At 40.7% G+C, this 27,793-nt stretch overlaps 1 protein-coding gene across 1 annotated transcript; it reads left to right on the forward strand.

Annotated features, from left to right (window-relative positions):
* Positions 1–294: 294 nt before the first annotated feature.
* Positions 295–27,100, forward strand: myo1f (myosin IF). Its single transcript, XM_074634830.1, has 28 exons — positions 295–503; positions 5,999–6,127; positions 7,540–7,629; positions 7,881–7,975; positions 8,111–8,198; positions 8,368–8,457; positions 10,555–10,686; positions 10,910–11,044; positions 11,327–11,459; positions 11,749–11,945; positions 12,090–12,170; positions 12,321–12,407; positions 12,629–12,715; positions 18,561–18,728; positions 19,030–19,115; positions 19,206–19,287; positions 19,423–19,529; positions 19,609–19,707; positions 19,848–19,992; positions 21,138–21,252; positions 21,338–21,507; positions 21,678–21,823; positions 22,977–23,123; positions 23,206–23,354; positions 23,519–23,584; positions 24,149–24,356; positions 25,918–26,078; positions 26,177–27,100. The coding sequence occupies exons 1-28, from the start codon at positions 501–503 to the stop codon at positions 26,251–26,253; spliced, it is 3,273 nt and encodes a 1,090-aa protein (XP_074490931.1). The 5' UTR covers positions 295–500; the 3' UTR covers positions 26,254–27,100.
* Positions 27,101–27,793: the final 693 nt, after the last annotated feature.

Below are 27,793 nucleotides of genomic sequence, written 5' to 3' on the forward strand. Positions count from 1 at the left end.
CTTCAAACTGAAACACCATCATTTGGCAACAGATTGAAGATAATAATCAGTGTGAGGTTGTAGGTGCCATAAACACTCGTCTGCTGCTGGCGAGATGAATTGGATTGACTAATTGAGCCGTTTAACCTTCAGGTCTGCTGACATGGACGCTGTCATCAGCCCGTTAGGTCATTGTTTCATCCTCGCTCTGATGACTTTAAATGTGACAGAAATACAGAAGTAGAAGCTCGACGTTGTGTGGTGAGTGTGTGCATCAGTGTGTGTGTGTGTGTGTGTGCAGTTCTTGTTTCACACACTGCATCTGTGGGAGTATGAGGAAGTAGGTTTTTGAATGTTGCAGTGGATGTCTTGTACTGTAGGTAACTCTGACCGTCTGACTGCTGGGTGTGTGATGGCTGCTGTCTGAGGAGGTCAACCTGTGGATTTTAACGACACACACGTAAACACACACACTCTGTGGACGGTGGACACCTGAGGTGGAGAGGAGGCCGGCTGGAACAATGGTACGGTACCACACCTTCATTTGCTCTCTCTCACACACACCTTCAGACAGCTGTATCATGTGTGTACGCTCCTAAAACTAGAGCTGATGTATCTGATCTTCACACACATTTAAGGTGATCTCACACAGTTTCACTCTTGTTTCCAAAAAAACAGCATTTTTCAGACAGTTTTCTGTTTGTAAAAGTGACAACAGCTCACGATTAACTGCATTTCATTTCAGTAGTTTTGATTTGGCAAGCCATAAGAGGGTATTTCATGCTTTACAGTGAGTTTTGACGTGATAAAGGATGTGATAGCGTGTCTTAAATCGGCCATCTCTTTAGGGAAATCCTGCTCCTTCACAGCAGCAGCAGAGTGAGTTTCCTCTTTTTAAGGACGAGACCTTTCATTGAGACTCAAGGCAGCTCAAAAACATTGATTGCATCGTTGTGTTACTTTGATTTATGATCACATTTTAGATTTTAAAAAATGTGGATTTGGACTAAATGAACAAAGAACAAAAAATACACATACAGCGAGGGTGTTTATGTTAAAATCAGCAGAAACACACATTATCTTGAATATACTGTGAAGTTATTGAGCTGTAGTGTTATCTCTAGTGTAATCTGAGTTTACAAGATGTATCTCACACAGTTTTTTGCATCCCCTTGTGTGTGCAGCAGCCAATTGCAGGAAGAGAAGCGGTAGTATGTACAGAGTTTATAGGGTTTCACAAGAGGCAGAGATGAGGTGTGAGAGGGGGAAGTGGACTACAGGAGAGGCCTGTCATTTCTGTCACAACACTTCCTTCTCTCACACAGAGCGGTCCAAACTCACACAGTCTGACTGTTGAAGTCATAACATTGCAGCCAAACGTCTTGAATTTATATTTATTTAGTAGATTTAAGGGTGGAGATCTCCAAAATGCCAGTGTTTTCAGTTTAATCTTAAACAACTTTGTGTTTTTAAACAGTTAAAAGTTATAAAATAGCATAATAACTAAGCTATTATCCTTACAAAATAAGAGTCACAAGTGAGATGCAGCCACAGGTCTTAAATGTATTTATTTAGTAGATTTAAAGGTGAAAGGTGTGTTTTCACTCCAACCTTAAACACCTTCATGTTTTAAAACAGTCGTCCCATAATTACCATAATCATTTAGCTATTATCCTTTCAAAATAAGAGTCACAAGTGAGATGCAGGCAAAGGTGTAATCAAAGAAAGACTTGCTTGTACACAGTTGTCCATTTAAATATGACTGGCATGCTCACAATGAAGTAGCAGAGGAGTGAGACAGCTCATACTGTATTGGGGTTTTTTTTGTTGGTTTTTCAACTGCGCAGAAAGTTGCGGTTTGATGCAGCAAGGTTTTTAGATCTCAGCTGGCGTGACTTCTGCCAAAACCACAACACGACAGACATTGACTGGCATTGACTGGCATTTTATTTGTGGTTTTCAAAACATGTCAAATTTGCATTTTTAACTGGAAACAGCAAAGTCTCTCTAGTAACTGATGAAACTGTTTTCTCAATGAAAAGTAAACTGCATGGTCACATTGACGTCAGTAGGTCTTTCCAAACTGGTTTGTCTGGTGGAGGTTGTTGAGTTTTTAAAATGTATTTTTGATGCTTTGAGTGCCACAAACAAAATGGCTACAGGTATAAGGGACTTTTTTCAGATATGTCACAGACCACCGGCCTTTTTTCACCACAGTAAAGGTCCCTGCCTTAAACTTTGTGTAACAATTCTATGTTGAACACCAATTGTAATTTGAGCATTTTATGCTAAATGCAGTACCTGTGAGGGTTACTTGACAATATTTGTCATTGTTTTGTGTTAATTGATTTCCAGTAATAAATATATACATAAATTTGCATAAAGCATATTTGCCCACTCCCATGTTGATAAGAATATTATATACTTGACAACGCTCTCTTTAAGGTCTGAACAGATCAAATAAAATGTGATTACTTTGTGATTAATCGCTATTAACTAAGGTAAATAATGCGATTAATCAGGATTAAATATTTTAACTGATTGACAGCCCTATAGTATATACAGTACATACCGGTATATGTCTTGTGTGTACTGTTTTTGCCATATACATAATGTCTAAATGCCATTATTTTTGTATGTAGCCAAAGTTTAAAAAGAAAAACATGTTGAAAACATTTGAGAAACTACTGTTTACAATGGGAAAAACACCAATAAAAATAAAGAGTTTACAAAAATGTTTTAACTGATAATAGCTATTTATTTACTTTTTAAAACAAAGTAACAAAGTGCTTCATAGAAGAACATACCATGCCAAACCAATTGAAATTATTTGGACAATAATTAGGATATCACTTCATGCAGGAATTCAAGTTTAAGTGGATTTTTAGTAGAGATTGAAAGGAAGTCACTGAGGTAGAAGATGGATTTCAACAGGGAAGCTAAAAGAAGACTTGAATTATGGCCTGTTGTGATGTTCAGCTACTGTACTCGCTAGTGATCTGTTTCACTCAGAGGTGAATGGAGGGCTAATCACAGTTTTACAAACAGTAAAAGGAGAGTGGACAGTTATGTCGTCACACTATCTCACCTGAACCTGAAATCTTATCTTTGGAGAATATCACTATTTTTATTTTTATCTTGCAGCACTTAGCTACTGATGTTGTTGATCTAGTTAAAGGATCAAGTCTAGTTATATTCTGTATTTTTCTTGTTATCAACATGTTCCACGAAAAGATCATAACCATGAAAAGATGAATGAAGTAAAGCCTGATGCAGCTCATTCTTCTGCGCCATAGCAACACGTTCTCATCCCAACTCGTCACATACCGCCGCTTTTGGTGCCTTCAAATGAAACTCGTGAGCTCCTGTTTACAACATTTGAAGGCACCATTAGTCACACACCTTGGCGTAGGAAAGAACTACATGGTTGAGCTTAAAACTACTACATTTGTACAGTGAAAATGACGGGAACACGGAACACGAACTAAAAGCTGATCGTGATGCACGGGACACCAACATCGGTCTCCTGGATGAAATCCTTGTATTTGTTGGACCCATCCACCTCGCCTCGTGCCTGCCCTTAGTGTATCTTATCACTCTGTTAATGGAAAGCCCGCTTCGTCTCATACAGACGCTAAGGGGTGCCTTGAGCGGCAGTACCGATTCACAATGATTCAATGATTCACAATGTTGCATTGGGTGACATGTTCCTTCACTACTATAAATATTTTTTTAATCTCACATACACCATCATGCATATATATTCTTGACTAGAGCCCAAATGTGCATTAATCCGCCACTGAAAATAGTCCCCAGCAAATACGCTATTTACTCCTATTTGAGTAACATTGACTAAAAACTACAGTGCCCAGCTATTTTATGAAATTATTTATAAAAAATGAAACTATATGTTTTTAATAAAAGATTTATATCTTCAGTAGGGCGTAGAGCTAAGAGCCACAGACAGTGAAGGGAAGTACGAAAGTATTGAAAGACACTAACACACTGCTGATTTTGCTGTTTTCAAGGGATTTACTGTTAATAAGAAAAAATATAGAATAAAACCAGAAGTCTGTAAGATACATTTGCTGTAATTCAGCCCAGAGAGTGTGAAGACTGTGACAAATATGAAAAGAAGATTTATAACAGACTGACCGGTTTGTTGCTTTTGGTTTCACAGGTTTAATTTTACACTCATGACTTCTGTCTGAATTTCCCCTTGAGGATGTTTAAATTTAGAAATAAAAATACCAGCTGAATGACCCCACATATCACATATACTGTGAGGACTATTATTAAGATACAGCACATGTTATGTCTTTTATTGAAATATTAAGATGTCTGTTGCATCTTTTGTTCACACTGAAACTAAAACTTAGTCTGAAATATTTGGTATCTTAAAGCTCCATGCCTGCACAAGTTTATACTATTGGGTCAAGATTTCTTCTTTTTATGATAATTCCAGAAATAAAAGTAATTTCTTTTAGAGAAATTAGTGGTTTCGTGTAACTTGAATACCTTTACTTAGGTTTTGTGCAGAATATAACAAAGGAATTACAAAATAAGGAAAAGTATGAAAAAAGACTAAAGACTCTATCAGACTTGTGTCAGTACCACTTGGAAGTGATGTTGGATGGCTAAAATGAAACATGTTTAATGTTTTGTTGATGATCCGCCACTCTTTTCTTCGTAATTTCATGATGTGATGTTTTCTTCTGGTGACTGTCGGTAGTCTGAGGTGCAGCATGTGAGACGTACCGGTAAGCAGCTTCTCACTGTTAAGCAGTAGATGTAGGTTGAAGCCCCAGACCACAGCCCAACCACCATCAAACAGACCGGCGTATTTTAGGGAAAACCAAAACGCAGGAGACAAGTTCACCTCAGGGTTTCTGCAAGAAGGTGTCAACAGAAGCCGTCTGTGTGGTTACAAGAGTGCCCTCTTAATAACACCCTACAACAATCATTAAAGCTGTATTTGTTGTTGTGATCAGGTATTAAATATAGATGTAGTCAGGCAGATCACAAAGTTTGGTGGTGCTTCTCTAAGAATGCCAAACTTAGAAAATGAGCTCACCTCATCTGTGACCTGTTGCTTAGCAACCAGCCCCAGCTTCCTGTAATGGCAACCACAGTTTGTTACGTTCTTAAAACACATCTGTACTGATGCCAAACTCGTCTTCAGACAAGACCTCAAAGTACCCTGTAGTCTTCAGTGCTCTTTGTATTTGTTTGTTTCATTTTGCTTGTTTGTTTGTTTTTGTGCTGTTGTTCATTTGTTTGTCTTTTATCTATCTTTCTTGGAGTGTGCACTTGAACTTAAAGGTACTTTAACTTTAAGACAAAGATTTCAAGGTGCTAAATGCAATATCCAGAGCTTTAATATAGCAGCAAACAACTATTTGGTATGTGAAGATATAGAGGAGTAATGTCTACCTGAGCAGAGCATGAAGTCACTCTTCCTCTCTCCTTGCTTTGTTGACATCGCCGAGCCGACCGTGCTCTTTAGTTCTTGTTCTTGCATGTGAGCGTGCCCCACAGGCTCGCTCACTTCCGCTGATCTGCACTGCTCTAATACGGTGGTTACACCGACACCGTAGCACCCGTCCTCCGGTTCCCCCTCAGGTAAACACTGTTAGTTCGGTCAGCCCTTTTGCCATTGCCAATAGAATTTTTCCTTTAACCTTCCTTAAATGCCACTGTCTTTCAAAGGCTTTGTAACACGGGCTTGCTGCAAACAATTTGCAGTCTCCAAGCCCAAACCAAGCGTTTTTGTAACTTTGGAAAGATCCCTCCAGAGCTACAGAACACATTATAGTCGTACTCCGCATGACGAGTAAACTGCACTTCATGAAGCCCTATAAAATCAGTAGTGTACCCCTTTACACTATTTAAGACAAGGTACTATTCCGTTATTCACCTTAACAGGAATGAATGTGTCAATGAATAATGAATTCAAAGGAAAGCAGCATCTCAGCTACATATTACATTTCTGTCTTTCTCTCTCTGGTGTGTGATTCAGGCGAAGCACCACTGGCAGAGTCAAAATGTGAAGCAAAGCGGAGTGGACGACATGGTCCTGCTGTCCAAGATCACCGAGGACGCCATCGTGGAAAACCTCAAGAAAAGATACATGGACGACTACATCTTTGTATCCTACAAGCTGATAATTTAGTTTAGACCCTTGTGGGCAGAAAGTCATAATGTTTGTTTGACATCAACATCCATTGCCACGTAAACATGCTGACACAAAACACAATTATACAGTCAAACAATCAACCAAACAAGGGCATAAATACATTTCACTCTTCCTCTTCTGCATTCAGAGTGACTCAACAGCTCACTTCCGTCTTCTCAGAGCACAGCTGAACTGGAAACCCATATTTAGAGTCACGAAACAAAATTCACATCAAATCCGCAAACAAGTGCAGCTGACATCACCTCAACTAAAACTCCACGGCAGCAAAAAGTCATGATTTCAAGGGATTTATCATTTTTTTGTCAATCATTAACTACTAATCAGTAATTTTCCTGCAAAGATAAAAACACCTTTTGAGTTGTTGGTAGTAATTCAACATGTTGTTGGTGTGCTCTGAGTGTTGAGGTGCTCTTATCACAGTAATCAGGAAGTGACTGTTTAACCTTCATGTACAGTTCACAGGTTTATTCATAGTGGACTCATAGCCTCAGTATTTCTCTCTAGACAAATAGTCTGCAATTCATTAGCCAGACTAGCATACCAATGTCAGTGTGTTGGTCCGTTCCACCGCTTTGGTCCAGACTGAAATATCTCAACAATTATGAGATGCATTGCTATGAATTGTGGTTCAGGCATTCATGATCCCCAGAGGAGGAATCCTACTGACTTGGGTGATCCCCTGATTTTTCATCTAACGCCACCATGAGTCTGACATTTGTGGTTTTGAGTGAAATGTCGCGACAACTATTGGATGGATTGCTATGAGTTGTAACAACTTAGATGATCGTCTAACTTTTAATCTTGTGCGATCATCAGGTCAAAAATAATTTTGTTTATGACCAGATTGCATAATTAACAGTGTTGGGAAGGTTGAAATGTAATAGATTACAGATTAATAGTTACCCTGTTAAAAATGTTATAAGTAATGTAACTATTATAATTTCTTCGTAATACTGCTAAAGTAGTACTCTTTACATTTCTTTACTTTTTGATCACTATCTATAGAAAATTTGAAAAAAACAATCATGTGTGTTTTGTCTCTTTTTTGGCAAATTATTAACTACACTCAAAATACGAGTGTACGGTGGTGGAGAGAGTCTGTAACCATACAAAAGCCTGATTTAAGAGGCGCTGGATTATTTACACTTTATTATCATATGTGTATTATTAACATGATATCAATATTTATTTTTTTAAATATCACGGTTATCATCAATACCGGTATATCGCGACACCCCTAAAACAGAATATAGGCTATTAAAATCTTTGAGTATCAAATATAGATATCCTTATTGGTCTCAAAAAGGCAACATTTGTAAGGCTCATCTTATTTTTTCATCACGCTCCTTAACGTCCTCGCTCAGACATACATCGGTCCCGTGTTGATATCAGTCAACCCGTTCAAACAGATGCCCTACTTCACTGACAGAGAGATCGAAATTTACCAGGGAGCTGTGAGTACAATGTTTCAGCATTTTATCACTGAGTTATGGTGTAGCGGTTCATCCTGTTGTTCTATAGACCTTTTCATTGTCATTCTGTCGCTAGGGCAACAGCTTTGGTCCAAGTTTACTTCCTGTCAGCTACTGCAGTAACAAACACTGCAACAGGAAATACAAATGGGTCCATTTAGGATGGTTATGTTGTCAAGTTTGAAAAGATCGATACTTGATTAACCTCACTTTCTCTCTACTTGTCTCTGAAGGCCCAGTATGAGAATCCTCCCCACATCTACGCCCTGTCTGACTACATGTACAGAAACATGATGATCGATCTAGAGAATCAGTGTGTCATCATTAGGTGATCACAACAGAGCCTTGTTTCCTCTTCTCACTGATTTCACTTTGTGTCTTACATTAGACCCAGTTAGTGTTGGTAGTTTGAGGAATATCATGTTGTTTTGTGGTGTCCTGTGTTTTCATGGTGTCGTGGTAGCGGTGAGAGCGGTGCTGGAAAGACGGTGGCTGCCAAATACATCATGGGTTACATTTCCAAAGTATCTGGAGGAGGATCCAAAGTCCAGGTAGAGACAAAAGCAGTGACTCAAGACACATTTAGACTTCCTGCAGGTTCCTGTGTACTGTATATTAGTTGTGTCTCACACCTTGTCACTGTGTGTGTGTGTGTGTGTGTGTGTGTGTGTGTGTGTGTGTGTGTGTGTGTGTGTGTGTGTGTGTGTGTGTGTGTTGCAGCATGTAAAAGACATCATCCTACAGTCAAATCCTCTGCTGGAAGCCTTTGGTAACGCCAAGACCGTCCGCAACAACAACTCCAGTCGTTTTGTGAGTAAGATCTTTACTTTTCAGACGCGTCTTAAAGAGTTTAAATGTATTAAGAAATGTAGGCCTACTGGTGCTTTGGTCCAAACTGAAATATCTTAACAACTACCGGATGGATTCCCATGCAATTTTGCACAGATATTCATGGAGCCCAGAATCCTAATGTGGGGATCCACTGACTTTTCTTTTAGCGCCACCATGAGGTCGTAGTGCTGATAGCATGACTCTAAACTCTTAGTGTTGTTTTTTTAAGAGAGAATAATTAAAAAACAAAACAACAACCGATAAAACCTGACAACACAGACCAATCGAGATGACGACATCATCTCACCAACAATGTGGAAGTCCTTTATACTGAGTGTCCAGCTAATAAACACCAAAAAATGGAACAAAAATATATTAATGACCCAACTACTCCACTCTGAAGAGCATTTATTTTTCAAATAACAGAGAAATAATAAAGATAGTAGTAAAAATAAATGATAAGCCTTTCACATTTCATTCACTGACAGACTGTACAATGAATCACTCCTTATACAGGAACTGTTCCCATTCATGTTAAATCCCCACCACCACATACGTCACTACAAACATTCCCCATTGGCCACAGTTAATATCTGTTCTCCTGTATGTAGCACAAAATCACTCAAGACAAGCAGATACGAAAGCACATATGAAAGTTGACAATCAAATGACGCATTCTCGGTTATTATACATAACCCATTCTGTATATTCAGGTCTTCTTCTTAGCAAAGACTTGGACTATGTTGGGTTAAAAATTGGGATTGAAAAGTTTATTCTTTAACCTTGGAAACAGCAGTTTAACTAACTAACTTCATCTGCTGAGGAAGATTGTACAATACAACTGAAAGCTCCAGAACAAAACAGCTACTAAATGGACCTTGTGGTGAGATTATTTGGTCAACTGCTGTTTCAAAGGTCAAGAATTAATGATTATTTTCGTTATGATTAGTCTGCCTTAGTCTTATTTTCTCAGTTAATCAATTAACTATTATTATTATTGAAAAATGTCCAAAAATGTGACGTTTTGTCCAACCAAAGGAACAAAGATATTGAATTTACTATCATGTAAGACGAGAAAGAAGCAAATCCTCACAACTGAGAAGCTAAAACTAGAGAATGTTTAGCGTCTTAATTGATTCTTTAAAAAGCTGCTGATCGGCTGATCGATTAATCAACTAATTGTTTCAGCTCTAATGGGAACAATATTTACTGGTCATGTCATCCAAAGACATTATAGATCCAAAGATCCAAAAGAGAAACATATGAACTAGTTTGAGTGTTTAGAAAGTATGCAGTGACTGTAAAAGCAGCGGTGTAGTGGAGGGTATTCGCAGGTATACCAGGTATACAAACCTCTTTTTCTTTTTTACCCACCAATCAGCCAAAAAGCCATTTGAATATATAGGACAGTATACCCACTTCCTCCTTGGTAACCTACCCATCTACCTAGTACAACCACCTTATCAACGACAACTACGCCACTGTGTAAAAGTATCTAAAATATAAGGCTATATAAAATATTTAGAAGCCTATTAGTCTGTGATTATGGCGTTCCAATGAACCACAGAAGCATTGTTTCAGCTAACAGTGTTGGTTTGATGCTCACAAAAATAGATATCACTTCATCCCCACATGTCGTTTCTCATCAGTGGGGTCGTGATGTTTAATTTCACACATGAAAACCACATCAATGTGCATGGTTGCAGCTTTGGTGCAAGACATCCTTTTGTAATGTTTCCTGATACAGTTGATGTAGCACGGAAGATTTTGTGTACAGGTTAATGAAGTTCATGTATGCCGACTATTTTCTAGCTCATACAGACGTAGCAACGATGGATGTCTCAGTTTTTATCTGAAAAAACTGACATCAGATGTTTAGGAAATGTTGATTTGATCTATGCTATCTTTATGGTTGCTTTATTTGCTTGTATTTATTGTTTAATAAGGTAGTGTGTCAGGATGAGTGCACAATGAGGAGAAATTCCTCTGCTTACTCTTGAACTTTGCACCTGTTTAGTAAACCAGATTTAACAGATCTATATACTGACACGGTGGTCCTATTTTTGCATCTACCAGGGGAAATACTTTGAGATTCAGTTCAGCAGAGGAGGAGAACCAGACGGCGGCAAAATCTCCAACTTCCTTTTGGAGAAGTCAAGGGTGGTGAGCCAGAATGAGAACGAGAGGAACTTCCACATTTACTATCAGGTCAGAGGCTGAAGAGAGACGTGCACAGTCACACATAAGTCACAGCCGCATTAAAAAAAACTCCTTTTTTGGAAAAATAGCTGTCCATACTGTCCAGTCATGCCTCACAATTAATTCAGTTAATTACATGTTGATTAAATTGAGCTATTCTATAATTTTTTGTTGCCCACTGCCTCAGGGATTCATGCTTAACTGCTCTTCTTCCTGCACTATTGTCTTCCAGCTGATGGAGGGCGCCAATGCTCAGCAGAAAGAGGACCTGGGCATCATGACCCCAGACTACTACTGCTACCTCAACCAGTCTGGGACCTACAAGGTGGATGGGACCAACGACAGCAAAGACTTCAAAGAGACTATGGTACATATACAGTATACTGGAGAAAGTCAGGGGTGGTTAGTTTCCATGTTTACTCTAAGCTGTTGTGATGTAGAAAATAAAAGACTGAGTGAGAGACCTTGTAGTATATTATAGTATAGCATAAAAATCAGAAAGAAAATAAAGTAAAAAATATATAGTAAAATAGAAAAAAATACTTGGTTTTGACAGTCAAATATTTCTATTGCATCTCATCCATGCTTGTTGGTGAAATTGCTCCAAACTGCTGCCCTCACTGTCTGTTTTTTGTGTTGTGATTTGCAGGAAGCCATGCAGGTGATTGGGATCCCAGGCGACCACCAGGCTCAAGTGCTGCAAATCGTCGCAGGCATCCTCCACCTGGGAAACATCAGCTTCATAGAGGCAGGCAACTATGGGCAGGTGGAGAGCACGGACTGTGAGTGAGACACGTGAACATACATTAGACACATATGGATTCACTCATCCATGCAGGTGCACAAACATTCCCACCTGACATATAAAAAGCCCCATTTATCTCCCCAAAGGGATATGAGGAAATTAGAGCTCACTATGACAAAGCAGCACCATGACGGACATCCTGCTAATTGATAGAGTCTGTGCACATCATTACTACCTTGTTGATCTTCTCATGTGTTTGCTGCCTGGGGGGATTCCTTGCAATATATTTGCGTTGATTTGTAATACTTTGCTTTTATTTGCTCCAGTGCTTGCCTTCCCCGCCTATCTGCTGGGCATCGACCCCAGCCGTCTGCAGGAGAAGCTGACCAGCCGGAAGATGGAGTCCAAGTGGGCAGGGAAGAATGAGTCCATTGATGTGACCCTGAACCGGGAGCAGGCCACCTACACACGAGACGCCCTGGCCAAAGCCCTCTATTCACGACTCTTTGACTACCTGGTGGAGGTAGTCAAACTGTTTTATTCTCAGTAGCAACAAAAACAGATTAAATGAAACGAGGAAACATCCTCTTTTTACCTTCACAAGTTGAGATAAATGCATTTGAATTTTATATTTCCCTTCTGCCTTTAACCTGTCTGTCTTCTCCAGGCCATAAATAAAGCCATTCAAAAACCACATGAAGAATTCAGTATCGGAGTACTTGACATTTATGGCTTTGAGATCTTCCAGGTTAGTCCTCTTACAACTTACAATTCTATAATATTTCAAGCAGCCACTAAAATAACAGATGTTCGTTTTATAGATGGTGCAGCACAGCAGGGTTTGTTTTACTGTGGTGATAATCTGATTTTGACTGGATTGTGTTCTCCCCCCGGGCAGAGAAATGGCTTCGAGCAGTTCTGTATCAACTTTGTCAACGAGAAACTGCAACAGATCTTTATTGAACTGACTCTGAAGGCTGAGCAGGTAGCTACAGTGCTTTTATTGCATCTCTAGATTTGTCTTTTTTGTCTTTTAACCTCGACACTATGCTGAGTAAATGGGGTTTTGTTTGATAGAGAGAGTGAGCTTCTGTTTAACTTGAGCTGAATAAAGTTGTGAATATTTAAAATCCTCTGTCTTAAAATCTATTTCAACCGCTTTTCCTTTAAGCTTTTCTCTTTCCATGTCTGCTAATTTTCTCTCAGGAAGAGTACGTTCAGGAGGGCATCAAGTGGACTCCCATCGAGTACTTCAACAACAAGATTGTGTGCGACCTCATTGAAAATAAATTGGTAAGCTCTTAGGTGCTTCAACTTAAAGCTGCAGTGGGTAGAAATGGAGCTAATATGATTTTAAAAACGTATTTTTATAAAACGGTCACTATATCCTGACAGTAGTGCATGAGACAGGAAGACTGAAAAGTATCATGTGCCTCTGTGTCCTCCTGTGTTCCTAATGGCAAGATATCACAGACTGGAAGAAAACAACCAATCAGAGCCGAGCTTGAGTCTGCTATCCAGCTGACGTCTCTGTGCAGCTCTCAATCACTCGCAAACTCCGATCAAACGGTCAAACTAGGCAGCGCTGATCAAACATGAATCAATATTCTGTTACTGCAATGCCTATTTCTCTCCTCAAATGTGTTCAGAAACATCTTGTAGTGTAGTGTTTAGCTGTAAAGTGAGAAAGTTTTGACCCGGCAGCCATGTTGAGATCAATTGAGTAAATACCAAGCACCGCCCACCAGCTGGAGCACAGCCAATGGGAACGCTTTCACTTAAATGACCTGTGATTGGCCAAAGCATCCCATCACGGGCTAGATTTTTTACAGCCTGAACACTTGAATTACAATATGCTGAAAGGTTATTATGGAATTTTTGCCCAATGATGCCAAAAACATTTTTCCTACTAAAACTTTAACCAAGAAACCAATAAATACATAAATACAGGGTTTACACAGATCAATTTGAAGTGATTCAAACAAGGAAACAGGAGTGTTTCTCCTGCTAGGAACTAGCTTGGTGTTCTTCCTCAATAAAACAGCATGTCTACAGTATGATTCCCAAAAACAAAGTCAGGAAAAAGGCAGCACTCCTAAGGGAAAAAAAAGCAAAGAAAATTACTTTTTTTAACTCTATTTTTGGGAAACAGACAATTTAAAGGGTTTTGCTTGGTTTTAATGGTGTCATGGCACACATTCTGTAGCCTTTACATTCATTTTATGTGTAACTGTAAAGTGTTTTCTCAGTGGTCAGTTCAGATCATGTGATCAAAGGTTAAAGGTCAACCAGGAAATGCTGTAGTGTGTAAGAATTTCTCCATGCGGTCAGACCGAAGGCTTCTTTCCTTTTTCCCTTACATTTGTGCCTTGGAGAGCCTTTGCTTTTTTACAAAAAAAGAAAGAAGAAGAGAAAAGAGGACTCAGTAAAACACTTGAACTTTACTCCTGTCTTCGACTTCTCTGAATCCTTATTGTTAGCTATCTGTCAGTTTTTGCGTAAGTGCAACACGCATCAGGGACAGAATAGTAAAAAAGCAGCCTCACAGCGGGTACTACAGTACAAGGAAAGCAGCTTCACCTCAAGCATCCCTCGCTCATCATCACGCTTCATACGCCCAGACGGCATCAGCATACATGATGGCAGAGAAAGCACTTGAGATTGAAGATGCAACGGAGCAAAGCCAAGCAATGGAGACAAGATCCATAGCCTCCATTTCGACAAGTGGATCGAGAAGCTCGTCAGCTAGCGTAGCCGCTGCCAAGGCTCGTGCCAAGCTGGAGGCCACCCGAGCCAAGGCGGAATTTCTCAAGAAGGAATCTGAAGTTATGATTGAAAAGGCTCAATTGAAGGCTCAATTGAAAGTGACAGAAGCTCGTATGGAAGCCACTCTAGCAGCTTTAAAACATGAAAGTGAGTTAGCTGCAGCCATCGCTGAGACGAAGGTGCTGGAAGCAGCAGCAGAAAAAGGGCGTGGGGACAAAAACTCAGATGTAAGAGAGGCCTCTGAACGCACTCGCAACTACATCCTGTGTCAGTCCCAGCTAGAGTCGATATCTCCTGTAGGGGTGGAGCCATATCAACCACCTCTAGAGCCCATCATCCATGAATTCAGATCTGAGACACCATTGAGGCAGCTTCACTCTACAGCTCGAAATGTCAGAGCTCCTCGTGAAAAGTTTGGCGACGATGATATAACACAGCAGCCTCAGAGGCCAACACCAGTTAATCATCACAACCCCTCAGCATCGCCATTCACGCCCTCACCTATTAAGAATACGCCACAGCCACCGCTCAACAAAGATAACGACATGAGTGATGTCGCTAGGTACTTAGCACGCCGTGAACTCATTAACTCAGGACTCACCAAGTTTGACGATCGTCCCGAGAACTATTGGGCGTGGAAGTCATCTTTCATAAACGCCATACAGGGATTGCACCTATCAGCTAGTGAGCAGCTAGACCTTCTGTCAAAATGGTTGGGAGAACAGTCTGCCCATCATGTGAGGAGGATTCGAGCCGTGCACGTAGGTAACCCCGTAACAGGCTTAAGAAAGGCCTGGGAGCGCATAGAAGACTGCTATGGCTCTCCGGAGGTTGTTGAAAAGTCTTTCTTCGACAGGATTGACAACTTTCCAAAGATTAATATCAAAGACAATGTAAAACTGCGGGAGCTTGGAGATCTCCTACAGGAGGTGGAGTGCGCTAAATGTGAAGGTTATTTAGCTGGACTTACCTATCTCGACACCGCGCGTGGTGTAGCACCCATAGTAGACAAGTTACCTTATAGTCTTCAGGAGAAGTGGATGGCTCAAGGTTCCCACTACAAAGCTGTACACCATGTTGCCTTTCCTCCATTCACGTTCTTCTGTGACTTCATCTGCAGAGAGGCACGGACACGCAATGATCCAAGCTTTGCCTTTTCATCAGCAAACCACAGTTCGTCGAAACTAGAGCAGCCAGCCAAATGGCAAGGGAAAAGCTCAGTCTACACCCACAAGACAGGTTTTGCCAGATACTGTGAGTCAGACCAGCAGTTCGAATAGTGATTTGGATGATGTTGATAAGAAATGTCCACTTCATAATAAGCCCCATCCTCTCAAACGCTGCAGGGGGTTTAGAAGCAAGCCTCTAGAGGAGCGTAAGACTTTCATAAAAGAAAACGGCATATGCTTCAGATGCTGTGCTACAACCACTCATCTGGCCAGGAACTGCAAAGCAGCCATCAAATGTCAGGAATGTGACAGCGATGCTCACATTGCAGCTCTCCATCCAGGACTACCTCCTTGGACCTCAACTGAGCATGGCGGGGAGAGAGAAGCCGAACCACTTCAACCCGCTGTCAATTCGAAGTGCACCGACGTCTGCGGAGATGGTAGAAGTGCAAGGTCCTGCTCAAAGATCTGCCTAGCTAAGGTTTACCCAGAGGGCTGCCCAGAGAAGGCAATCAAGCTCTATGTAATCTTAGATGATCAGAGCAACAGATCGCTCGCCAGAACTGAGTTCTTTGACCTGATGCATGTTAAGGGAGCAAATTCGGCATACACCCTACGCACCTGTGCAGGTGTGACAGAGACCGCAGGGAGGAGGACCACAGGTTTCATTGTGGAGTCCTTAGATGGAGCGATGAAGCTGAAACTGCCAACTCTGATCGAATGCAACAGTATGCCAGACGACAGGGCTGAAATACCAACTCCCAAGGCAGCGCAGTGGCATATTCACCTAAGGCCCATTTCTCATCTCATTCCTACACTGGATCCGGAAGCTCAGATTCTTCTTCTCCTGGGTCGTGACATCCTCCAGGTCCACAAAGTGCGCGAACAATGAAATGGACCCAACAACACCCCCTTCGCACAGAGACTCGACCTGGGCTGGGTCGTGGTAGGAGATGTCTGCCTAGGATCAGTGCACAAGCCAGTAGCCGTAAGTACTTACCGCACTCATGTACTTGACAATGGACGTCCTTCCCTTCTTCCTCCATGTCCTAACCGGTTCAGTGTCAAGGAGAAGTTCAGTGTCAAGCCTCCACCTGAAGTTTCTCTTTCGTGCGACACTCTCATCTTCGATGACTGTGCCATAGGAAGCACCGTCTTCGACAGGTCAGACAATGACGACAAAGTCGGACTATCTATCGAAGACAGACTCTTTTTGGAAATCATGGATAGAAAAAGGTTCATGGACGACAGCAACATTTGGGTGGCACCGCTCCCATTCAGAACACCACGCCAGCGGCTCCCCAACAATAAAGACCAGGCATTAACACGCCTAAATTCTCTTCTACGCACACTGGAGAAGAAACCCGAGATGAAGACTCACCTTGTTGCCTTCATACAGAACATCTTTGATCGTGACCACGCTGAGGTAGCCCCTCCCCTGCAAGAAGGCCAGGAGTGTTGGTACTTGCCTATCTTCGGGGTGTACCAGCCACAGAAGTCAGGTCAGATCAGAGCTGTCTTCGACTCCAGACGCATACAAGATTCCATGTTGCAGCAGACCAGCCCCTCTCGCTTGACACATGATGTGCTGTCTACCCTGATGGCTGAAATCACAGGAATCGTCAATTCAAGACCTCTTACTCAGATCTCAACGGACCCAGACTCACCTTTCTTGTTGACACCAGCCATGATCCTCACTCAAAAGGCCTGCACTCTCCTTCCCCCACCAGGCGACTTCAAGGAATCTGACCTCCACAGACAACAATGGAGGCAGGTGCAGCATCTTGCCAACACCTTCTGGAGTAGATGGAGGCGCAAATTCCTGGCAACACTTCAGAGTCGAAGTAAATGGCAGGAGGAACGACAAAACCTGAAGGAGGGTGATGTGGTCCTTCTTAAAGATGCTCAAGCCAAGCGCAACGAATGGCCTATGGCCCTTGTGATCAAGGCAATAGCCTGCAGTGATGGAAGAGTCAGAAAGGTCGAGCTAAGGGTCGCAAGACATGGGACAATCAAAACTTTCCTCAGACCCGTTTCAGAAACAGTTCTTCTTATGTCGACCAAGGACTGATACTTTTAAGTATTTACTGTGGACATTCCCTATAATTTCAGTTAGTTACATAGTGGTATCTAATTATATACCAGACGGGGAGTGTCATGGCACACATTCTGTAGCCTTTACATTCATTTTATGTAGCACCACCTTGTGGCAGTTTGTTGTAACTGTAAAGTGTTTTCTCAGTGGTCAGTTCAGATCATGTGATCAAAGGTTAAAGGTCAACCAGGAAATGCTGTAGTGTGTAAGAATTTCTCCATGCGGTCAGACCGAAGGCTTCTTTCCTTTTTCCCTTACGTTTGTGCCTTGGAGAGCCTTTGCTTTTTTACAAAAAAAGAAAGAAGAAGAGAAAAGAGGACTCAGTAAAACACTTGAACTTTACTCCTGTCTTCGACTTCTCTGAATCCTTATTGTTAGCTATCTGTCAGTTTTTGCGTAAGTGCAACACGCATCAGGGACAGAATAAATGGTTTTACCTATATTGTAATATAATATAAAACATTGTTGCCAGATTGGGCTTGTTTTGATTAAATTGGGTTGGGAAAATAGCGTTGGGCTGGTAGATGAAATCTGGGCTGCTTTCGTAGACATTTGGTGGGGTTTGGAAAATATTGTGAAAACAATATTACAAAAAAAGCTGTCATTTTATGGTCAAAAACTAAATTCAGTAAATTTCATTGTGTCCACTCTCTCATATTATTCACTCATTTAATTTGAGAAATATTTGACTGAAATGAGTTGTATTCAATCGTTGACATGATATTTGTGTATTTGATTGTCTGACTGCAATCCTTGTATGTTGCGATAGCCTATTCATCTAACATTTTATCTTTGGTTATTTGATTCAGATATGAATCTTTATATGCTTATGATGTGTTTTCTATTGCACATGTAATGGCTTTATGGTTTTACACGGGTTCCTCTTAAAGGTTATGATTTGGGCTGTTTTTTATTGAATTAGGCTGATCTGGCAACTGTATATAAATATTATAAAAAACCTTTTCATTGTATCTATACTTAACATCAAATAATGACTCTTTATACTGTATGTTTGCATGCGGGATCTTTCTTTTTCTTCTCAGACACTTGTGTAAAATCAGTTGCAAGTGGTGATTGTTTACAGTACCACACTATCCTCTCCTTGCAGAACCCTCCTGGCATAATGAGCGTGCTGGATGATGTGTGTGCCACCATGCATGCCAAAGGAGAGGGTGCGGATGGCAATCTGCTGCAGAAACTGCAGGCCGCCGTGGGAACCCATGAACATTTCAACAACTGGAACTCTGGCTTTGTCATACATCACTACGCTGGCAAGGTAGGAACCCTGAAATCAGTCAAACTGACTCTCCTGTAGAACAAATACTATTGACAAGATTATGTATTTTATTTATTTGAAACAGTGGTGCTGCTGCCTCTAATTGTACGCAGATGATGTGATTGAGGTTTTAGTCACACCAAAAGGATGTAGACATGTTTGCATGAACACATTAAACAAGCAAGCGCATTTGAATTCAAAATTGTATAGCAAATAACCTGACAACATATTCTACTAAATGATGAAGTTTGCCTGGTTTGTAAAGTTTACTCAGCAGTTATAATGTCTGGTTTCGCCTCAGGTGTCGTACGATATCAACGGCTTCTGTGAGAGAAACCGGGATGTGCTGTTCCCTGACCTCATTGAGCTCATGCAAAGCAGCGAATAGTAAGTCTCTTACACCTTCTATGATGCTTTCACTTATGGTATGTTTAGTTTATGAGATGCAGTGAAAGAAAAAATCCTTTGTCTCCACAGTAAATTCTTCCATAGCTTGTTCCCTGAAAACCTCAACACAGATAAGAAAAGCAGGCCGACCACAGCCAGCTCAAAGATCAAGGTGAGAATTTAAAGGCAGAGTAACCATGGACTAAAAACTTGAGGTCCTTCGATCAGTGTACCCATTTTTTCCCCAGTTTGAATATGCATTTTTGGGTGCAATAATGCCTTTATCATGCACTTGTGTTTCCGACAGAAACAAGCCAATGATCTGGTGAAAACGCTGATGAAATGTACTCCGCACTATATCCGCTGCATCAAACCCAATGAGACAAAAAGGCCGAGAGACTGGGAGGAAAGCAGGTCAGCATCCTCACTGTGATAAACATATGTAAATATACAAACACTCCTTAATGAATGGTGGTATTCCATCTGATTTTAGGGGTAGGCATCAGGTTGAGTATCTAGGACTGCGGGAAAACATCCGTGTAAGAAGGGCTGGATTTGCGTACCGCAGACTCTTCTCGAAGTTTCTGATGAGGTGAGTTTAATCTTTTTTGAAAGGATGCATCATTTTTCTGTTTGTTTTCTCCTGAAAGACAAACACAGCTCAAACACACTCTCAAAGTGACTTTTGGTTGGTTGGTGTGTACATATGCTGTCTGTACTTGTTGTATCCAGGTATGCCATTCTGACAGCTGAGACATGGCCAAATTGGAGGGGTCCAGAGCAGCAGGGGGTCCTTCACCTCCTCCGGTCGGTCAACATGGATACCGACCAGTACCAGATGGGACGCACCAAGATCTTTGTCAAGAACCCTGAATCGGTAACATACATTTACTTAAGTACTGTACTTTAGTGCAAATTTCATTTACTTGTACTTTACTTGAGTATTTCAATTAGATGCTACTTTATAGTTCCACTCTAATTCAGAGGGAAATATTGTACTTTTTATTCCACTACAATTTTTTGCAAATCAAGATCTTACATAGAAAACAAATGATGAGCTTATAAAATATGATGCAGACAAATAAAACGACTTAAAGGGATAGTTCGGGTGTTTTGAAGTGGGGTTGTATGAGGTTCTTATCCGTAGTCAGTGTATTACCTACAGTAGATGACAGTCGGCAAGCACCCAGTTTGGAGAAACAGACAGGAGTTACCGCACGGAAGCAAAGCAATGTACTGTTGTGGATGGGGCCGGCAGCGAAACGTATTTTAGCCACTTAAAAGAAAGACCCACCTAAAAAATCATTATCAGTTTAAGCATACGCTATATTTAGAATATTTTTGCAGGTTTACCTTGCTGTGAGACAGCTTTACAGTCTGTGTTTCTGATTGGGAACTGAATATCTATGTTATTTTATCTACTGTTATCTATGCTTTCGCCAAAGCAACCGGACTCCATTGAAAAAAACTGTAATTTTACCTCGCAGAACACGAGAGTTGCTGGTCCGCTATCGAGATCGCTGTCTCGATTGGTTAGTTTGTTTGTGTTATTGTTTGACTTTTATTGGTTCTGATTCACCAAAGTCACACAATAGCACAAACATCATCATCTACTGAAGGTAATACATTGACTATGGATAAGTACCTCATACAACCCCACTATAAAACACCAGAGCTATCCTTTAACAGCATATAAAATGTAGTTAAAATTAGGTTCACCTCAACAACATTAAAATGATACTTAAACGTTAATACATCTGCAATAAGAGTCTACTAATAAACTATATGTGGTATTGCAACTTTTACTTAAAGGAGCTATAACCGATATTTTATAATTTTATAGAAAGTTACAATTTAAAGCATTAAAATGACATGCTCATACATTTCTGTGAGAAAAAGCTCATTTAACAAAGAAACGTTGCAATTAACAGACAGCAAAGTGCTGCAATAGTATAGAAATTGACATATGTGCAGAAATAAATGATAAATATAAACTCCTTCCTCGTGCCAAATGCTCCACAGCTTTTCCTGCTTGAGGAGATGAGGGAGAGGAAGTTTGACACCTTTGCCCGGATCATTCAGAAATCCTACAGGAGATACATTGCCAGGAAGAAGTATGAACAGATGAGAGAGGAGGGTGAGTTACAAAGACAAAAACGGTTCCTACCAAAGTACACATATTGAGCTGTGATTCTAAATGTTTGTCCATCCTTGCGACACAGCCTCAGACATCCTGTACAACTCGAAAGAGCGGAGGAAGAACAGCATCAACAGAAACTTTGTCGGCGACTACCTTGGCCTGGAGCAGAAGCCTGAGCTGCGACAGTTCCTGTCCAAGAGGGAGCGCGTCGACTTTGCCGATTCTGTCAACAAGTTTGATCGCAGGTTCAAGGTGAAGCATCGTTATGTTTATTTTGATTTCATTCGACTTCTGGTGTTTCAGATGTATAAATGTAGCACAAGTCTTTCCCCTTTTCAAACAGTGATAAGTAAGATTGCTATTTGTGGGCTTCTCCTTTCTGGCATCACAGTTTTCACTTCTGTTTTTTCCTCACAACCCAGTCTATCAAGAGAGATTTGATCTTGACCCCCAAGGGCATCTATCTGATTGGTCGAGAGAAGGTGAAGAAAGGACCTGAGAAGGGACAGATAAAGGAGGTGCTGAAACGGAAACTTGAGTTTGCAAGCATCAGCGGTGTCTCTCTCAGGTAGGAGATGCATTAACTACATCTTGCAATAGTAACATTTGTGGTTGATGCTGTGGTGGAATTTACAAGAACTAGCGTGCTACTTTGTTGGTCAATAACCACCGTATGAGAAGTCACTGTTTCTGCAAGAGTAAATAGGGCAGATAAACATTCTGCTGAACTCTGAATTCACAGAAAGAAGAAAAAAAATTATCAGCAAAGAACAGTCTCACAAACATGAATCTTTGAGGTACATTTACATGCTACTTTATACTTCTACTCCACTACATACAGAGCATTGTATTGTACTTTTTACTCCACTACATTTATCTGAAAGGTGTAGTTAAAAGTTACTTTTCAGATTACAATTTTATATAAAAAAAAACTGTCACATTTCAGATGTTAGCAGTTCAACCAAAAAGACATTTCTCCCCTAAACTTCTCAATAGTTTCTTTTTAAATAAGTGTTTGAGGCTCAAATTATCCAATATTTCACAAAAAAATCCAATATAAGCTTTTTTACTTTACTTTGTATCTTGCCTGATAAGCTCTAAACGTTTCAGTAGGCTGAATATTTTTGGCATCATTGGGCAAAAATTCCACAATAACCTTTCAGCATATTGTAATTCAAGTGTTCTGAGAGAAAACTAGACTTCTGCACCTCATCATGGCTCTGTTTTCAGGCTTTAAAAAATCTAGCCACTGACGGGAGACTTTTACCAATCACAGATCATTTCAGAGAGAGAGCGTTCCTATTGGCTGTGCTCCGGCTGGTGGGCGGTGCTTGGTATTTCCTCAATTGATCTCAACATGGCTGCCGGGCCACAAACTTTCTCATTTTACAGCTAAACAGTACACTACAAGATGTTTCTGAAAACATTTGAGGCAAAAAATAGGCATTACAGTAACAGAATATTGATTCATATTTGATCAGCGCTGCCTAGTTTGATCGGAGTTCGCAAGGGATTGACAGCTGCTCAGAGGCGGCACACTCCAGCTCAGCTCTGTTTTTTTTCCTCCGGTCTGTGAAATCTTGCAGATACCATTAGGAGCACCGGAGGACAGAAAGGAACATGATTTATTTTTTCTGATTATCTGTCTCATGCATTACTGTCAGGATATAGTGACCGTTTTATAAAAACTGCAGCTTTAATGGTCTGTGTTTTCTCCTCAGTACGAGACAGGATGATTTCTTCATCCTGCATGAGTCCCAGTACGACAGTCTGCTGGAGTCCAACTTTAAGACAGAGTTCCTGAGCCTGCTGTCGAAACGCTACGAGGACGTGAACAAGAGGAAACTGACAATCTCCTTCACTGACAGGTATGGTAGAGGAACCCACACACTCAGACGGAATATATTTGCATTGAAACACAAACCACTAACGACCTTTGTTCCCACTCAGGTTGGAGTTCAGAGTGAAGAAGGAGGGCTGGGGTGGTGGAGGCTCCAGGGTGGTGGCGTTTCAGAGGGGGCAAGGGGACGTGTCACAGCTCAAACCTGCAGGGAAGACCCTCACCATCACAGTCGGGGACGGTCTGCCCAAGTCCTCCAGTAAGTTAAAAGACATAATGTTGAAACAGTGAAGCCTTGAAGTAGAGCCTACAGCCTTTTGTTTAAAAAAAAAACATAAAGAAAAGATTTCAAAGATGAAAATAACTGTACATAAATTCTAGTTTATAAAAATGTTATTCGTAACTACGCGTGTGTTTCATCAGAGCCAACCAGGAAGGGTGCTCCTCAGTCTCATGGTGGTGGAGGAAGAAATAATGCTGGCAGCAGAGGTAAAATCACAATTGCTGTAACTCTTTAATTTTCATTGTTATGTTCTTAATTTACATGACCCTTTAGATTACAAAGTAGCTGAATACATTTACTCAAGTACAGTTTTAGGTACTTTATTTGACTATTTGCATTCTATGCTACTTTACATTTCAACCCCACTTTCATATTCAAATATTGTACGTTTTACTCCACCGCATTTTATTGACAGCGACAGTTACGGAAGATTAAGGTTTTACATAAAAAATATATAAACTATAGATTAAACTACCGGAATTTACTTCAACTAGCAACAACGAAATTGCAGCATACACATTCCAGTAATATAACATAACACTGAAGGGTCATTCAACCGGCATTAAGAGTACTTTTGACTTCATGTATTGCTATTTACTTGATGAATACTTCCACTACTGACCATTATGAACCCACTATAGAATTTCAAACCTTTAGGATAATATCTGAGTAGTATTTTTGCCAGGTTTTCATTCAGCAGCAGCGATGCTGAAGTCCTGGAGGTTGTTTGGGTTTTATCTTTACTTGTATTCCACTTTCTCTCTCCTCAGCGCACCAGAATGGAGCAGCCAAGTTTTCCAGAGCTCCTCACAACCAGCCATCAGAGATCACATATTCCTCCCCGCAAAAACATGGCCGGCCACCCAGCACAGCTCCGCCCAAACTGGGCTCCCAGAGGGCCCCCCGAGTCCCAGCCCACAACCAGCACAGCCAGGGGAACCTGGACTTCCTCAATGTGCCTGACCAGGGCATGTCAGGGTGAGAAAGATCACCTTGTGAGATTTGAAAAAAAAAAAAGGGAAGGAAGGGATGATCACAGCACGTGTGGGTGGAGATGATTAGTCACTAAAAATCAGTGCGCACGAGTTTCATGAGTTGTCTAGCCTCGTCAGGGTGAGGCTCAACGGTCAATGAGCCCAAACAAATGAAGGAGTTTCATTGTGAGAAAGATAAACCTGTTTATGGCGAGCTGAAGTCCTGATGACAACTCCAGACCAACTGCCATTCCACTGGGCTCTGTAAAGGCCAGCGTATGCTTCAAACTAGTTTGTTTAGTTTGTTAATAAATAGGACAAAAAAACTGCCATCATAGAGAGCAAGATACAATATAGAAATCTCTTAAATGTGGGGATAACTGTCAGACAGTCTCTCTAGAAAGTCATGAATGGTGTTGCACTCGTTTTTATACAAAAGGTAGTCTGATTCACCGGATATAGACTGTGGGTATAACGCCCGAAAACACACCAGAGCAGCGGCGAAATGCGGCCTGAGGCGAGCTGCCATGCAATGTCTATGGAAAGCTGCGGCAGCCGCTCTCAGCTCAACATTTCCACCAAATCCGGTGAAGGAGGGCGTCTCAATGTATTCCATTCATTTCCTATGGACAGCAGGAAAAGCAGTCGCCCAGTGCATGGTGGGAGTGCTGGAGGGGGTCTGTATTTGCATAAAGTTGAAAAATCTAAACTCTATGCAAATGAGCCCATCTAACCCGACGCGTTTGACTCGCGAAACTTGAACCAAGCTGTCAAACTAGGTGATATAGTTCTAAAATGAAACAAGATTCAGCAGTGGTATAGCCTATTCCATTAAATGTTCTCAGAAGTAGATTTTGGTGGATTGCTTAGACGGGATAACAGAAAGTTTATGAGCAGGCCACCATGTTGTTTCGTGTTTGAAACGGCGAGCACAGAACCAGGGACCAATCAGGTGCATTCCACGATAGGGTACGTCTGTCTAGCGTCTTCTAGCGTACTCACCGAATCTGGTGGACATGTAGCGTGAGGCCATTCGATTCTGCGGCAAAGTGCGGCCAAACTAGAGTCCTGTCACATGTTGACCTATGTTACAAAGAATTTCTCCCCGCCTGAAACACATGACCATGCCTCCTGGCCACAGAAAAATACAATTATTGCGGCGAGCTGCACTTGACCACTGCCTGGTGTGTTTCTGGGGTAAGCCTGCCACTGGCCGCCTATTTCAGCGAGCATTTTCTCCTTCCGCTATCTGTGCCATCTATTGTGCAAGGGCACCGTCCTGCATCCTGTGCTTAAAATACAAACAAGACAGAGCTTTTATCCCGTATAGCAGAATGATCATGTGTGGCGCCAGACCTTTCATTAGCACTGAAACTGTGCTGTCTCTCTGCGGCCACATGACGAGCCCATGACTTTATTATGAGCATTCTTAATGCATCCATGGACTGGCCCACTTTGTCAGACTGGTGACATTGAACATTAAACATTATAAGCTTTCACAAATGAAGATACACAAACCTAAAAGTTTTTTATCCATTTGTCACATTTCTCTCTCTTTGTCACAGGAAGCAGAGGAAAAGGAGCATCAATCAGCGACCTCCTCCTGCTCCTAAACCACAGCCTCGACCCCAGGGGCCCCGCTGCCGGGCCCTATACCAGTATAACGGACAGGACACGGACGAGATCAGCTTTGACGCCAACGAAGTGTTCGACCTCGTCAAAGACGGTGCGTAGATGAAAAGAAAGCTATTGTATTGATCTGATCGATTTGAATCGTCTTAGTGAGTCATGATGTTTCTCTCTGCTTCTTTATTTTCTCTGTAGATCCATCAGGCTGGTGGACGGGCAGGATCCGAGGAAGGGAGGGTCTCTTCCCTGGTAACTATGTGGAAAAGATCTGAACAGGACTTGATCTGTCCTGGTGGACTTTGTCTGTGTCTATTGAGAAATATGTATATTTTGTTGCAAGCAGCACTTGTGAATTGTTCATGGTTGCATGTTAGATCTTCATTCATAACAGAAGCTGTTTCAGGCTGCACCTCGTTGACATTTGAGACACATACAGTATATATTGTTTATCACGGTACTGTACGAGCAGAGCCCAGGAGACATTGCTGTTATGGTTGTTAAAACACAGATCCCCGCAAACAGCGGCTCGGGTTTCATCTGTTGTCGTTCTGATGAGAGCAACAAGATCTTTGACTTCAGCTGAACTCCCACAACACCTTTGTGTGCGCCGTTACTTCCCTGAAAATGACTCAAAATTAAAGTTACAGAAGAGTGACCTAAAAATACTGCATTGCTTTCTGGTATCTACAGTGTTTATATTTTCTCTGAAGCTTTTCTCCAGAGCAACGTCCAATACTGCTCAGAGTTCATCAACAACAACAGCATAAAATCAAGTAATAATAGACATTTGAAAATATATTGAACTTGACTGTTATGTTTGTACCATGACAAACCTGCTTCAGATCCATTAAATTGACAGAGACACATCTTTTGATGTCACAAAAGATTATTACAAATCTCCTTGTTGCTATTTTCTCATATATGTTTTTTTCACCAAAATATTTTCATATTATTACCTCAAAGACTAAGTTATAAAATATTTCTGAATAACAAAACAGGTTCTGCTATTTTTTGCATTTTTCTTTTTTAAATCTTTAATTTTGATTTTGTAAAATAATGTAATTCCCTCACAATCAATATCTGTTTTTGTATGGAAAAATAAAGACTTTTAAAACTTTATTTATTTATTTATTCTCTTGTTTTTTATTTTTTATTTTACATTTTGTATTGAAATGTTCACATGGTAAAGTCAACTGTTCATTTTGTAGAGAGATGAGACTGCCTAAACATAATTTTAAAAAGAAAAAAATAATAATAAAAAGGAAAAGTGCATTTCTATCTAAAGCAAAATAAAAAGCAAATAACATAATTGGTATGATACAAGTTGTGTATGTACCTGTACAGATGTACCACTGTAAATATGCACAAAATGTGTTTTCTGTTGTTCTTGAGCTTGAATGTAGCACTTCAGAAACATCGACAGGGTTACTATTAATAATAATAATATACTGTTTATATAGAGAGATGTTCAATTAATGACAGTGTGAAGATATTTCTTCAAAAAGTGTGCAAAAAAAGTCAGTCAAAACAAAGTTAATTTTATACTCAGTACATTGGTACTGCTACTGTTACTTGAGTAAAAGATCTGAGTATGTCTCCCACCACATAGTATAAATATGATTAATATCACACAAAACAGTGCCAGTTTGCACATTTTGTTGCTTACGCATATGTAGGCTACTTTGGCAAATATTAGTTGATGCCAATTTTATTTGAGTAAAATTTGGAATACATAGCTACCTTTACTTCCAGGTTACTGCAGGTTTAAGTACATTACTTGAGTAAAAAAAGTTACTTTCCACTACTGGTGCA

The sequence above is a fragment of the Sebastes fasciatus genome, chromosome 5 (genome assembly GCF_043250625.1).
Source record: "Sebastes fasciatus isolate fSebFas1 chromosome 5, fSebFas1.pri, whole genome shotgun sequence".
Lineage (NCBI taxonomy): Eukaryota > Metazoa > Chordata > Actinopteri > Perciformes > Sebastidae > Sebastes > Sebastes fasciatus.